The sequence below is a fragment of the Ascidia mentula genome, chromosome 4 (genome assembly GCF_947561715.1).
Source record: "Ascidia mentula chromosome 4, kaAscMent1.1, whole genome shotgun sequence".
Classification (NCBI taxonomy): Eukaryota; Metazoa; Chordata; class Ascidiacea; order Phlebobranchia; family Ascidiidae; genus Ascidia; species Ascidia mentula.
The window spans coordinates 145,471-161,066 of record NC_138569.1 but is presented as its reverse complement, the minus strand read 5'-3'; the positions used below and the strand labels follow the sequence as shown (position 1 = coordinate 161,066).

At 38.9% G+C, this 15,596-nt stretch overlaps 3 protein-coding genes across 3 annotated transcripts; 2 read left to right on the top strand and 1 right to left on the bottom strand.

The window, feature by feature from the left end:
- Positions 1–105: 105 nt before the first annotated feature.
- On the top strand, positions 106–4,516 carry LOC145897824 (calcium-independent phospholipase A2-gamma-like). Its single transcript, XM_082986273.1, has 11 exons — positions 106–154; positions 269–1,232; positions 1,289–1,453; positions 1,517–1,671; positions 1,904–2,065; positions 2,174–2,289; positions 2,537–2,648; positions 2,793–2,922; positions 3,168–3,366; positions 3,649–3,717; positions 3,930–4,516. Exons 2-11 carry the CDS (start codon positions 300–302, stop codon positions 4,070–4,072), a joined length of 2,184 nt encoding a protein of 727 aa, XP_082842399.1. The 5' UTR covers positions 106–154; positions 269–299; the 3' UTR covers positions 4,073–4,516.
- A 1,438-nt stretch (positions 4,517–5,954) lies between these two features.
- Positions 5,955–10,289, bottom strand: LOC145899520 (branched-chain-amino-acid aminotransferase, cytosolic-like). Its single transcript, XM_082988361.1, has 10 exons — positions 10,179–10,289; positions 9,455–9,487; positions 8,751–8,954; positions 8,459–8,569; positions 8,108–8,227; positions 7,877–8,040; positions 7,552–7,694; positions 7,323–7,480; positions 7,118–7,264; positions 5,955–6,873 (listed from the first exon to the last, which is right to left on the bottom strand). Exons 1-10 carry the CDS (start codon positions 10,239–10,241, stop codon positions 6,793–6,795), a joined length of 1,224 nt encoding a protein of 407 aa, XP_082844487.1. The 5' UTR covers positions 10,242–10,289; the 3' UTR covers positions 5,955–6,792.
- Positions 10,290–13,017: 2,728 nt separating this feature from the next.
- On the top strand, positions 13,018–15,231 carry LOC145899006 (uncharacterized). Its single transcript, XM_082987715.1, has 6 exons — positions 13,018–13,178; positions 13,233–13,332; positions 13,408–13,595; positions 13,848–13,955; positions 14,083–14,322; positions 14,423–15,231. Exons 1-6 carry the CDS (start codon positions 13,124–13,126, stop codon positions 15,166–15,168), a joined length of 1,437 nt encoding a protein of 478 aa, XP_082843841.1. The 5' UTR covers positions 13,018–13,123; the 3' UTR covers positions 15,169–15,231.
- Positions 15,232–15,596: the final 365 nt, after the last annotated feature.

Genomic DNA, 15,596 nt, shown 5'->3' with positions numbered 1-15,596 from the left:
AAACAGTTTGACCTATAGTAACCCTAAGTATGGGCGTAGAATCAGCTGACACGTTACGCTTGAATAAGTCCTAAATAAACCTGCTTCTTTGAACGGAAGAAAACTAAACAGCGTTTGTTTTGAGGTTTCTTGAGTTATTTTGTTATATCTTGTGGTAAGTAGTGGAATTTGTTTGAGTTTTAAATTGGGCCAAGAATGGACATTTTTCGATTGTGTTTGATCCTCTGGTATTCAGTTTAGAATTTAAATATGCTCAACATGTTTTCAGATGTTTATTACCAAGTCTGCAGTGAAATAATATGGTTGTTGCCACGCTATGCCATGGGAATATTTGTTCCTTGCACAAGTCCAAGTTGACAAGTTCATGCATAAGAAAATGCCTGGCGCCAAGTATTGTCCTCACCAGAGAAGCAAGAAACCAAAGACATCAGCCAAGTGTGATGAATGTTTTGAAACATAAATATTCCCTTCAGACAAAAAGAATATTTATGTTCTTAAACACTATATACGTTGAAGTTAAAACTAAGTGCAAATACTGTATGGAATTGTCTATGTTTGTTCCTGAACACATTTCACAATCAAAAGCCTCGCTATCTAATTTCGCCAGACTTCTTGTATCAAACTCATCCAAAGCTGTTCTACTAAGATCAAAACAACCTCGGCAAAATCAAGTTTTACTGAAAGATTGCAAAGAAGTTGAACAACCTCTTGTATATTTTGCATCTTCACATTTGGAGTTATCAGAAAGCTGTGATGAAGACTACAGACTTCCTGAGTTCGGTGGTGGTGGCCATAATAAAGATAAAAGTGGACAAAAAAATCCAGAGAAAGGAAATATGGAACCATCAGATTTATCTGATGAGAGAGAGGGAAGACCACATTCACAATATGATATTCTCATAGAGAAAGTCAAGGAAGAAAATTCGCAAACAAGTTCTTTGTTGTCATCTGTGAAGCAGTTTGTAGAAATGCCTGCAAACACTTTTTTCAGCTTTATTTCTCAGAAGAACTTTTTAGAAGGATCCGAGTCGACTGTGAAGATGTCAAGTGATGAAGAAAATGGGATTATGAAACCTCCAGAAGTTAAAGAACCAAAAGAAAGCCAACTTTCCTTGCTAGATAGTTTGTATCAATTTATTCCTTACCTATCATCTACTGGACCTTTGGATGATGGCGAAAAATTAAAACAAATTAAAATTGATGAAGAAGAAAAAGAAGCGGTTAGAATTCAGGTAACTTTTTTACTATGTTTTCATAGACCTGCTTTTATTTTTTTGCTACAACTTAGAGCCAGAAAGACAAAATTGCACGAAAGATTGAAATAAACAATCGGACGAGATGTTTAATCCAGAGTATCCGAGATGCAAACAGTCTGACTACAGTTTGTGAAAACCTTGAAGATCTTAAAAATCATCTGCTCAAATACCCAGACACAAGAATTACTGCCGTCAAGGTACTTATAACGTATAACATACATGGACTACATGATTTATCTGTGAGTCATTTTGTAAATTAGGAAAATGCAATCCGTGAAATCACTCACATTTATCGCACAACATTTGACAAAGATATTTTTCCATCGTTGAGGATGACTCTTGCATTGTTGGGTTCTGTTGACCCTCCTAAGCAACGAGGTATTCGTGTGTTATGCATCGATGGAGGTGGTTGTAGGTAAGAATACTTTCTAGCTGTCTAATCAGTGGTTTCACAATATGTCTTCCAGTAGAAGCAGAATCCCATGTTACAAATTAATGTGAAGAATTTTGTTGCATGAACATGCTGTGCCATCATAATCAAACATCATGTTACTATGCTACGCTCTTTAAGTTTGAACATATTGTATTCAACCCTTACAGTTGCAACTTATTGTGAGTATTATCTTAAAGGTTATTGTCTCACACAGGGGTGTTCTCTCTGTTGAAATCTTTCGTCGTTTGTCCGAGTTAAGTGGAAAAAACATCCATGAAATGTTTGATTATATTTGTGGGGTCAGCACGGGGGCAATACTTGCTTTTCTACTTGGAATAAAGAAACTTCCGGTTGCTGACATCGAATCTATTTATAGGTGAACAGACAAAAACATGCAGCTAATTGTCAATAATATTAGAAATGTCTTGTTTGATATTAAATATTTGCCATGTATTATTTTAATGCTGTTATTTGTGGACTTCAGACAACTCGGATCAGAAGTTTTCAACCAAAGTAGATTGGAAGGAACTCGCAAGCTTGTCACAGCTCACGCTTACTATAATTCGGAGACACTTGAAAAAATACTAAAAACTGTCTTTGGTAAGCAAAGTTTCATGTTATTTTTTTGGTTTTGAACATGTATTGGTTGCGTGATGTTTCAGCGGTGATCAAATCAACACATTAATTTTAAATGTTAGTAACCACTGGCAGAATATTCAACCTAAAAAATTAACTTTTAAAGAAATTCTTTTTAAATCTTTAAAGTTTCAGCAAAATTCTCATTTTGACCAGAGTTTGGGGAATATGTAATCAATTAATTTTAGAGATAACTTCTATGTGTTTGTAGGCAACAGATTGTTAATTGAAACAGCAGCAGACGAGGACACCCCGAAATGTTGTGCCGTTTCAACACTGGTTAACAGAATGATGCTTAAACCATTTGTGTGGAGAAATTACAGGTTTCTACTGATGGAAATATTTAATAGTTATGCAAGGATTTTTTTGTGTAAAAAATGTGTTTTTTTCACATACTCTTTAATTTTATTGTTGTTTGTGAGTTTTTGTTAAATGCACTTGGCTTAAAAGTGTTGTTTGTGTTGCAGCATTGTACCTGGTACCCGTCTTACCCATTGGCCAGGTACATGTCGTGGCAAGCTATGGGAAGCATTACGAGCCTCTTCTGCTGCTCCAGGCTACTTTGAGGAATTTAAGAAGCACAGCAACATACATCAGGTACAACACTCAAGCAATTTCACACTTGTGGTGCTTGGGGTGGGTTTCCATAATGTAGATTCTCAGATTAGGTGTTTGTTGTGCCTGAAATCTGTTATTTTTATGGTTGGTACAAAGTTTGATTTGTTTCAATGATTCCATTGTCTTGGTTTTTTAATATCTTCGTTCATAACCCCACATTTAGTGGATCAAAGTGGAATCAACATCACACAGGGATTGAGTTTAATAATTCCTTTTCAACTCAGGATGGAGGTTTGCTGACAAACAATCCAGCTGGAGTGGCGATGAATGAATGCAGTTTGTTGTGGCCGAATGCTCCCATACAATGCGTTGTTTCAGTTGGCACTGGTAGATACGAACCCACAGTTGGACCGACCAGCGAACAATTCCTTTCCCTCAAAGACAAACTCTTAAAAGTGGTCGACAGCGCCACCAGTGTTTCAGGTGGCCGGTTTTGTCTAAACTTAAAGTTGAATTTTGATTTAAAATTAGCTTCGCCCACAACATTGTTTGGAAAACAGGATTTTCACAGACTTCCATCAATAACGTAAACTACAGATAATTAATGTAATGACCTCATCACTATCAAGTTCCGCATTTTCTCTTGGGAATTACGGCCTTAAACAGACAGGACATGAATAGATTAGTTATCAAACCTTCCACCTACAAATCATTTCTACCCCATATTTCTGTTCATTAACTTATTGTGTGAAATATTTTTAACAGAAGTCCACACGGTGATGTACGATCTTTTACCGGATGCAACGTATTTCCGTTTCAACCCTTTTATACGAGGTTAGTTGTGACGTCACAGTAGAAAGGACGTGTCAAAATTCGAATTGGTTGGTTGAACATTCTATTGACATTTTTACCGGTTTAACAGCTTATAACGCTTAACAGAACAGATATTTGGATGTGAAAGTATTTGAATGCAACGAGCACCGTTTTTGTTTCATCACTAATTTCAGCAGGAGGTTTGAGATGTTTGTTTTTAACTTTTATTCTAGAACCTTTACAACTTGACGATTTCCAAGAAGAAAAGTTGAATTTGATGGTTGAAGATGCGCGGGAATATATTGAAAGGAACGACCACAAATTTCGAGCTTGCGTCGGGGCTCTTGGAAGCGGACATAAAGTATTCGCTAGATGACGCACCTGAGCACATAGCCAACATTGCAATATTATTTCTCTGTTGGAGGGTTATAATTTCTTGTAATCCTCTAATATTCGATATTGGCTGATGTTTATTTCTGTTGGTACTCACAAGTTTACTTTGTGTTTTGCGTTTTTCGCAAGCAGTGTAGCTTAATTGCGTAAATTTAGCGTTAAGGCCATTAAGAGGTTGGAATCATCTTAACATCAGCCTCTTGTGCAAACCAACTTTCTTGTGAAAGATTTTCTCCGCGTTAACTTTGTGCACTGTGCGTTCATCGAACCTTTAGACCAATCAATCGTCTCGACTTTGTGTTTTAAAGTAAACGTTTCGTTACTCAGGTGGAAGTCTGTGTTAAAGTAATAATTTACATATCATATTTATCCTCGGAAAAATACGGTTTTAATTCCCAGACAATTCCTCTTGCCTTAAAATAATGTAAAGTTCAACCCAACCCGAAACATTGTTGTTATGAAAACCTTCTATGGTTGAAATACACACGCGCTTTAAATCCGCATTCCGATACAGGGCGACTTAGGCTTAGTCAGTTTGTCCATGAAACACAACAGATGCGGTGAAAGGATGTATTGACGGGCGACAGTCAACACGGGTGGTCAGACAGAAAATATTTGTTTCAGCACAGACTGAGTAAACACAGTCACCAGAGATGTTGTCCACACAGGTTTTACAACAAATTAATCTGACGGAAATTAATGTTGAGAAACTATTTGCACACTTAATGTGGGGTGGTAGCTGAGAGCGGCAGAACTTGGCATTAGGATTAGAGTCGATTTTTCGTTCGAAGTTAATTGATGCAACGGTTATTTCAAATCCTTCAGTTGTAAATCTGCTTGTTTCACTTTTCCAGTCTAAGATTGTCTCTCGTTTCTTTTTAATCCGGTTGGTTTTGTGTTGTCTTGGAAATGTCAACCAATCTCTTCCAACCACGTCAACATGGGAACTTTCTGTTCAACATTGCTTTGACTTGGTGGACGCTTGTCACGCCCACTTCACGCCCCTACATTCCGGGTGACGCCACTTTTGGGGTTACCCTAGGTCATGTCCTTGAGGTGATGGCGAGAAGGGCAGTCTATGGACTTATTTGCAATGCTCTGCCGGCAAACATGCTGATTAACTCAGTTTGCTAACCTCAATATCATAACGTCACGCTTGCCCGAACACGAGGCATTTCAAAACAACAGCTTGAATTCCTAATCTAATTTAACTTACTTCACGTTAAAGCATGTTATCGTTTCACCTGTCCTTTATATTTCAAGACGTATCTAGAATAGGAGGTCGTATTTACACTTTAGCCGAATATTCGCGACGAAATAACAACATTGTGTGAAAATTATTGTTGTCTGACTGGAAATCTCTTCATACCAATGGAAAGAATGGTTGGGGGTTTTATTGTAAACAAAGCAAGTACTAGAACACACAGAAGTATTCTTGCTTCGGTTATAGAACGAAACATAAAATTTGAGAATTAAATTCTTTATATTAATAAACCAAACTTCTGAATTTGTAAAAAATGCCATGAAAATTACTTTCGTTCTGAAAACCAAGCATCGAAATTTTCAATAACCGGTCACGTGATTTACAGATAGCCCAATCAAAACAGGGGGCGTGGTTTGGAAACCTTTTACTGGATTAACTCAAGAAGAGATTTCTCTACTGTGGTTTAGTGATATCTAGTGATACACCGAAACTTTTTTTTTTAATCGGCCGAAAACGAATATTCGGCACAAAATAAACCGAAACAAATTTTGGTATCCATCTCTTTAAACGCAATAAACTTGAACAAAACATGTGCAGGATTGGAACTGATCCTATCATACAGCCTTTTTGGCACTTAAAGAATAACCTCTACTGTACCAAATGCTTAAAGTTGATTTTCATTATTTCGGTGACAAAAACAAACAAAACGAACACATTCGTACAGTTTAAACAATGAATCTATTCTAAACTTTGCGTATTTTCGCTACATGCAGTAAAAAAGTTTCGGTTTCGGCCGAATTTTGCGAAAATATTTGGTCGAAACCGAATAATTATAAATTCCTTAGTTTCGCCCGAACTTTCGGTGCATCCCCTAGTTTAGTGATAACCAACAATAGTTTTTCACAAGTATGAGCTACGCAGGTTTGGTAAAATTCAAAAACGAAACGAACAAAAAACTTCGTCACCAAAATGTCGTTTAAAACTTTTTACGTCAAATAATGATACCGTTGAGATTTTGGAAGAAAAAAAACACTAATGCAAAAGTAAGAGGCAAACATCAATCGCTGTACAATTTGTATTGTCACAGTAAATTAGTGGAACTTAACTTAGTGTTGTGTAAATGTGTCAGTTGTGTATCGCGTATTTTTCGGCCAAAAACAACAAATATAAACGTGAAAGAACTTATTTCGTCACAAAGGAACATTCCAAAAGCTTCATTATCCCGACCACCGACTTTCACTCTAGGTTATTCCCCAAGGCAAGGTAACTACGCAAGCGATAATTGACACCACAACATACCCACATATACCGGTGTATGCGGTAACACGTTGTGTATTTTATAAATAGAAGTTTGTGTTTTCAGGTTTTGTGTAAACAACTTTAGGTACAGTGCAAAAAAAAGCAGACACATTTTTGTGTTAAACAAAAAAGGCGAAAAACTTTAGGTGTTTTTCTAATTTGTATGAAAAATATTTGCGCAAGAATCGAAATAAATAAGTTTAGATTTGATTTTCTGCTGCGTTCACGGCTTCAACGTCGTCAGCCACGGTATAAGACCAATGGTGTGGAGTCCTCCCGTACTACAACATACACAATGTGATGACAGAAGCAAAACCTCACGGTCGGGATTTGCAGGAATTTCAACGAACTATTTGCTTGCCTATTGGCAGAGTTGCAAATCGTGGCCAACAGTTGTATGTGCAACTGCTTTGTTTAACAAAGAATATAAGACTTTGTACTTTAAATTATGTGCTTTCACAAAGTGATGTAAAAAGTAACGAGGTGCGTATTTGTGACATTTTGTTTCATGTTTGATATAAATACCTGAATATCTGTCAGTTCTTGGTAGAATCTTGATGCAACATCAGGTCCATTGTCCATGGTTGGAATGTGGAGGTCCTGGTTCATGTACAGAATCCTATTGATCGGACAAACAACACAAGCAGTTCCAGCTCCAAACATTTCGATCAACTGCAGATGAATTCCAAAGTAAGTGAATAATATTCCAAGATTAACCCTTACAACGGACCCTGTTCTCGTTGAGAGCTTTCACGACGTCACCCATGGTAATGACCTTCTCAACGACCTTGAATTCACCCCATTCTCTTCCCAACTCCATGAGCGATGACCGTGTCACACCAGGGAGGACGATTCCGCGGTCGAGGGGCATTGTTGCAAGTTCTTTCTCTATGACGAAACAATGCCATGTTTATCATTTTGTGTTTTAGAATAAATACGATGTTCTTGAACTGGGATACCTCCGTTTTCATTGATCCAGTAAATAAAGACGTTCATAGTCCCGACTTCTGTGACCTTGTGGTCATCTTCGGCAAGCCACAACACTTGTTGGCAACCTCTCTTCAAAGCTTCCTCCTGGATTTCGATCGTTGGTCCGTAATTACTGTGGATACAACGATCCATGCACGGGTGAATTCACAAAGTCTTTTGCAATTTTGGAAAAACTAAACCTTAATAAACTATTGGGCTCAGAATCGATCCAGTTTTAATGAATCTTTGTGGTGCGTTTCATCCGCAACTCCAACTACCAAGCTAAAGGAATTTTCAAATGTTAAACTGCTTTACCTTCCAAGTTTGTACGATCCCACACCACCCTTGGCTGCCCTCACAAATCGTGGGTCGGCCATTAGTGAAACGGGGTTGAAAGTTCCTGTTGTGAAGTACGGACCAACTGGACAGGTGATGCAGTAGAGCAAGGCCGAGTTTGAGATATTGACACCGAGCGAGGCCTGGAAAGTTGTGACAATTCTCACATTAAAAGCGCCCTGTTGGAAATTGTGAGATCTGTGTACGAACCTCAGTTCCAATCATAGTGGGACGCAAATAGAGCGACGCCTTGGTCGAATACGGAACCCATTCCTGCTCAACACGAACCAACTCAGCTATGCATTTCAACAATTCATCTTCGTCAAATTCCTGGCCATAAAAATCAACCCAAGTTAAAACGTTGGAGTAACATTTGGAACATTAGTCTGATAAGTTTCACTGGCTCAACGCATGGTCAGGGGTTTTGCGCCAAGATACGTTTGGATATTGTTTGTCAGCAACTCCAAAACACCAGCAGCAGCGTATTTCAACCGTGACCGACGTTGTGCAAGACCTTGACTGAAAATGTTCATCAGGTTTCCACGGGGGGCGTCAACTTACCGGTAAACAAGCTCGCTTTGCAGACTTCTTCATTCGTTTCATGTTTTCCATCGGCCGAAACAACGCGATCCGATTGTCCACCGTTCTATAAGCTTTCATTCCTTCGAAAAGCTGGACAAATAAATTGGTTTTCGTAAAAACTATTGTCGGTAAATCGCAAAACTATCGCGTTCGTTACTTGATTCGCGAAAATATTGTTGTTAACTTGTTGCAGAGAGCGTTGGGGGTAGTGAGTCAATAGGTACTGGTTCGAACCCCACTCTGGGCAGGAAATAGTGCCCCATTAACTTACCTCTGTTGCGTAGTGGAAGACGGATGTGGCTGGATGCAAGCTGATGTTCTCAATTGGTTTAATAACAGGCGCGGACCAACCATTATCTTTACTCCATTTGATGGCGAGCATGTGGTCGGTAAAATGCTTTCCAAACAAACACTTGTCAGGATCCTCCGGTTTCCCGTTTGGTTTTCTTGTGTAACGTAACTGCAGGTCGCTAGCCTGTAAATATGGCACAAATTAAAACATGGAGTAACAGAATACAACAGCTAAAGATTCCATATTTGGTATAAATCAAAAGGCCACTGACATTATAATGGAGCATATGTGTAATGATACGCTTGGTTAAACAGGAGTTGCTAAACTGGTCATTCGTGGAAGCTTTCCGCGCCTGCAGGCGAATTTCTGGCATTTCGCCTCATGTCTGGTGTGCATAACAAGAAGTTTGCGCAACCAGCTGATGCAATATAAGCTATTGCAGATGTGTCACGTACGCTGCAACACTAGTGCTACATATCATCAGTGCTAAGCCAAAACTTTGTATAATATAGCTCTGACATTTATAAACTGGCAGAAGCTTGGCGACCACCATCCAAAGTTATCTGTACGTAACGATGCAAGTTGTACACTTGGTGCCGCCCCAACTATCCTGGTGTGGTCAAAAAACAAAAACAAATCTAACATCTATTTGAAATGAAATCGCCGCTTGAAGTGGAACCAACCTTAAACGAAGTGTTGGAAGAGAACCGTTGAATCTGCAATAAAATATCATTTTCAACCATGTTTACAAAGTACAAGGTCACTCACAACGTCAATAATAATAATAATAATAATAATAATAATACTACTTCTGTGGCGAATCTACGTTTGCAAATCCATGAACTCGAGGCAGGGCCACTTTCACATCAATAGCGAATATTACAAAGCATTTTTGTGACGTAACAGCCAACGCATTATGACGTCGCATAAACGGATGTGAGCAACATTAGCGTGTGGTTGTGCATGTGTGGTACTGACGCATCGGGTGTGTTAGCCGCATGTTTGTACCAACCAGACAAATCAATTACATATGCTAATAGATTGACAAACATGGTAAGTCCAAATGCATCACGATAAGTATTTTACATCATCTGCGATCCCGGCCTATTTCCTGTGAAATGACATTGTTTCTCATAAAGCGAATCAAACAAAGTCCAAGAAGTTATCAATGCAATTCGACGTTTTATTCTGAAATGTGTCGGCTGTTGGTTTACCCTTCAAATACCGGCGTCCACTTAAAGGTGAAAATCGACTCCACATTTCAAAATCACTGTGGAAAATTACTGGTGAAGTTTCGCGCGGGGAAGCCCCAACAAAGTTTAAAAAACACAACTTTATAAATAAGAACCTAACTTTTTAATGGTTTTCCAACATCAAATGTTGCGTTATGTTGTGTAAAAAACTTACCGAAACAAAAGTTGCGGTTTTAATTCCTTGGTCGATCAAACGGAGTCTGCCACATGTTGCCATTATGACGTAACTTGGCAAGAGAATTAACCAAAAAATTATGTGTAAAAAATTTCTGTAAAAAATATCATTTTGAAAACTAGATGCGACAGCAGCATACGCTCCGCCATGCGAGAAGTCAAATCGATCACAGCTAAATTGCTGTTATTTGTGTAAACCCATTATTAATCTTGCAACCGTTGGTTTACACTTCCTGGTTTAACACACTCAAATCCATGAGGGAAACGCGTTTGATCAAAATTGTTGTTCTTGTTCTAGTGACAATGCAATTTTGACGCCTGCAAATACCTTGTTCGCCCGAGGCCTGGCCCAAATAAAGATAACGCACTCTTGCAGCTGTCTGCCTTTCACCACTGACAGAAGGTTTAGATGTAGCTGGCGTTTATGACTTTCAGTTCTACACTCGGGTTAAGCTCTTTCAGCAAATTTGGTTGCCGATACATTTAGCGTAAATCGCGTCTCCACAACTGTCCACCCCCCTTACCTTATACACCACGTCACAGTTCACACACGATGACAAACACTAGCCAAAAACCTACTTTAATATTGCGTCATTTTCCACGGCGGCCGAAACCAACAGAGCGCGCGATTCTCAAAATGCCGCGCACGCTCTTTATTCGGTAATAACAGACCGGCGGCGCCGCTGTTAAATTTCCACCATTGCTGTTATTAACGCAAGGTAGCCGCACGTTTTAGGCTCTGTATCCTCGTCAGCAAACTAATATCATGCCTGGCAGCACGTCAACAAAACTTTAACATAATTATTATCATAAACCACCACATTTGTAAAGCTTGCAAAATGCCATGAAAAGGTGGCCACAGGAATTACATCTTTCACCAATATTCAAACTCTTATACAAATCGTCCGATGTCTTTGTGAAGCCTCAACTACTTAAAGTCACATCCACATCTACAGCTTTTCTGCATATAGTTGGCAGCACTCGAAAGAGACAAAACAACAGCTTATCTGGGATATTAATCGCACGGACAATCAAGTACTTCCATCCAAAAGAGACCAGCAACACTTAATTTGTGTCAGTCACTTCCATCTGCCTTGCGCGTCACGCTTACGCACGTTTTAAACACAGAGCGTTGTTACGTCATAAGCACGCTTAAAGGAACAATGAAGGTACAGTTACAAACAATTAAATGCACTGCAAACTCGTTTGAAACCAAAGTATTTTAACGCATTGTATATTGTTTTATAAAATAGATTGATTAAACCTGATTTATGTATTAGCCTTTACAGTCCCAATAATTTAGTGTTGCCAATTTAAACGGTCAAAAGGTGTGAAACCAGTCTATTTTTTATTGCGGGTTGTACCTTCAAAGAGGCGTTTCTAAACGAAGCTCTGTTATTGGTTGATTTTGTCCACCGGGAGACCGAAGACCTAAAGTAACCCCACGTGTTCGCTTTTGGGCGCTCAGGTTTTGGATCAATATATCGATAAAAACTAATCCTTGTTGTAATTCTCAAATGTAACGATTATTTTAAAATATTAGAAGATGCATTTACAATTTCTAAACTTCGGTAACGATTGTAATAAAAATTTAAACTTTCTATTAAATTTTGCTGTAATTATTTGAAGAGTCTGCGACTGCAAAACAGCTCCCTGGGTTATGTTGTATATTTAAATAATGCATCGGGTTTCATTTATCGTTTTAATAAACGCCAACTTGAAATTGCAATAGCAAGCGTCCACGTCTCCAGTGTACAAATATCCTTATCATGTATGTAAAACGTGATAATTGACCTTAATATTACAGTGAAACTGTGGCTTGAAACCCAACTGATTTGAGAGCTTACAATATTGATTAGACGGCCGGAAGCAGGCAGTAACAGCAGCAGCAGCAGCAGCAGCAGCAGCAGCAGCAGCAGGGCATATAGCTCGGCGCCGTGATGTGGGGGTGTCTATTAATAAACCTCCGACACAGATTGTAAAACGAACCGGAGTTACAAACAATGGATGCCATGCTACTTAATATCCTCATTGTTTTGGAATAAAGGCATTCTGGAACATAGAAAACATATTAATTTGCTGAATCAATCGCAGAAAACCATTCAGCATGATGTCAAAACTACTGCAATATAAAACGAAATAGCATAGAGAGTGAAATGTTCATGGTCTGATGTTGTCACTCAAATAAAAAGGTACTTGGTTTTGTAAACAATCAACTCTATTCAACACAATGTGTGTATATTATTTGTTTTTTATTCAGTTATTTTATAATTGTAACACGGACCCCTTTTGCGCTACCTACCGGTTAAATATTTTGGTAAATTTAAAGAAAGAGTTTCTCTGTTTTCCAAATCTCACTAAATCATTTCGACATTTTTTCATCAATTTCCCAAAAATCATTCACAAAATGTGTTTGTTCAAAAATTAATTTTATTTACGTAAACGTATTTTTTTAATCGAAGTTTATTTTCAAAACCTAAAATAAACTAATTTGTTTTACCATCGTTTTACTATCGAATCAAATTTGCCAAGTGATTGTTACGTGTGCCTGACGTCACAATGCCTGGGGCGGTAAAAGAATGAGTTGTTCTGTTTCGACGGCCCAGAATTTCGACAAAAGTGTCAAACCAGTCATCCGTTAAGCTTTGGGCTGTTGATAATTAGTGAACCTACTGACAGTTGTTAGTTTTTGAGTCTAGTTTTTTCTTAGCTTTTCTTTCACTTCTTGGGTTGTTGAAGGAAAAAGCCATCATTTACAACGAGAAGAGTGAATATTTCTGGAAAGAACTCGGATTTAACTATTAGTTGTCAACAGATTATCTGCGCCTTCAACAATATACTCCATTGATATAAATCGATTAGGGATTAAATTTAAATTAGTTGCTCTGCAAATAATACTGGTGAAAATGTTGTAAACCTTAAACCATGCTAATTCATCTTCTCATTCTCATCTGTATTCAAACCGCTCTGAGTTCCAAAAGTAAGTTGTCATGCTTGATACAGTGTGAGAATAATATGTGAAATTAATGCACAGGTTGCACCCACGACCATCTGAAAGCGGTTGATCGATGGCAGACAATCAAAAGTCCAGGGTTTCCGAATGCTTTTCCGCCACAAACTCAGTGCTCGTGGAGGTGAGGCGACGAAGCGTGACCATGACACGCATGAAATATTCGTGTGAACCCACGTGAACTCTTAATATTCCACAGAATTTCGACGGAAGCCGGGTACAGAGTTAAACTTCAGTTTTCTGGCTTCAACCTCGCGTTGCCGAATGCGAAGGGAAAATGCACGAGGCAGTGGCTGAATATTCAGTTCCGGGACAAAAACCCAGACGTACCGACAAGATATTACACTTTATGTGGTCGGGACAGTCTGGGAACGATAGTTTCTCCAGGTATGGCTTCATTCATCTCACTGTGTTTCCATTCAAGTGTGACGCTTGCATTGTGACTTATTGCCAACATATTTTATTGTTCAGCATCAATATTACAAGTACCTTTGTAACTTGGATACAGGATGCTGAAGGTTATTGTACGAGACTTTGCAGAAAACAGTTTTTCTGTTGTCATCTTTTTTATCAGATGTTCATCAACTTGTCTGTCCTAAGTTTTAAGGCGACATCTAGTGTTTGGATATTATTTTGCAGGCAGTGTGTTGCTGCTTAATCTTCACTCCGGTTCAGACGCTGTCGGTTCTAAGTACATGGGGTTCCAAGCAAGTTATTCAATGACTGACGAACCTGCCGCCGTACCAGGTTTGAGTCAGACATTGCTGGGGATTTACTGTGGTTTCCATAAACTTTACACATGTTATCAACTATATTTATTCGACAACGTTCTCCCTTGCTGTTTAGTAACAGAACCGTTGTCATTTTACTGCAGGTGACGTTAATAAACCTGAAAAAGATAAAGTCGTTCCATCGAAACGAACAGGGAAAGTTATACCGACAGGTGGCGGTAGTAGGTACTCCAATAAAAGGAAACCACTCACGCAGAACGAACGAATAGAACTTCTGAACAGAAGGAGGAATCAGGGTCAAGATGTTTCAAGTAACCCAGGGTTCGATACTGAGGGGAATTTATTGAATCAACCCCCGCAGATGAAAAGGACGACCTCCAAACGTAAGTTGGGAAATGCTTGGGAACTGAGGGTTTTTTAATGTAGTACAGGTTTAGTGGCGCGAAATAGGCGGGAAATTTGAAAGTTAGAAATTGTTTCCAGCGGTTACTCCCTATGTTCCTCCCTCCCCTCCACCACCAAGAGCCAAAACTCTCTCCAACGAAATGAAGGCCGTTGTCATAGTGATTTGCATCATCGTGGGTGCCTTCATTATTCTTCTGGTGGCAAAGAAGTTCAACCTTGTTCAAAGAATGCAGAAACTGAAGACGATCAAGAGGATGGATAAGAGAGGAGGAAGGTTTGGCATCCGGATGTTCGAGGGAAGGAATAAAAAATCCTCTGGAAGAAAGAGAAGACGAGGAGGATCGGATCCTTCTCGGAACAAGGAAGAAACAAAAACAGTCAAAAAGAGGAAGACAGAAAAACCTCTTGTAGAGGATGAACGTCAAAGAATAAACAAGAGGAAAAAAAATAATGCGGTTGCCAAGGGCAACGGCCAACAAGTAAAGAAAACAAAGCCAAGAGATCATGAAACGAAGAGGAAAGCACAAGAGAAACAAAAAAAGAAAAAAAGTACCCATAAAAATTCATCTGTAGTTGAAACCAAAGCAAAGAAACGTCGAAAGAGTTTTGGTGAAGGGACTTCCCCCACGGATTCCTGTCGGAATACCAGAACGTCTCACGCATACAGAGCTCATAAGCGCCCCCAGCGGTCACCTCGGGTTAAAACACGTCACCACGAGAGAGCGTCAAGAGCCAAAGACCGCCGTGCTTCGAGTTCTTTGTCCACACCAGGATATTTTTCCGATTCGTCATTGGAAAGTTTTACACGACGTAGGCGACGGTGACGCAGTGATTACTATTATGACGTCACATTCGTTCATGCAAAAAGCATATTCTTTTGTCATTGTAACATAAATAAAGTTGTGATTTGCTGACGATTTTCCAAAACATTGTAAACAAATTTGTTTGATGAAAGCCATAAAAACGTGATCGAACTTGTATGCTCGCATCGGCCCAGGTTAAACTCGCAAAGCGATAGAAACATGCGAAACTTACAACCTTCATTTTTGTGAGAATTCCACTTTGTCAAGTTCAAGTTTACTTTAACTTGGAAATCGCATAAAAAAGTATTTAAAATCTTCATGAGGAAGGTTTAATTTTCATCAAAATACTAAATGTTAGTAAACCCCATGAATTTAATTTGACGAATTTCACATCTCGGTGAAACCAGTTTGTCGGCCGGCCTGAAAGCAAACAAACCAGAGAGAGAAAG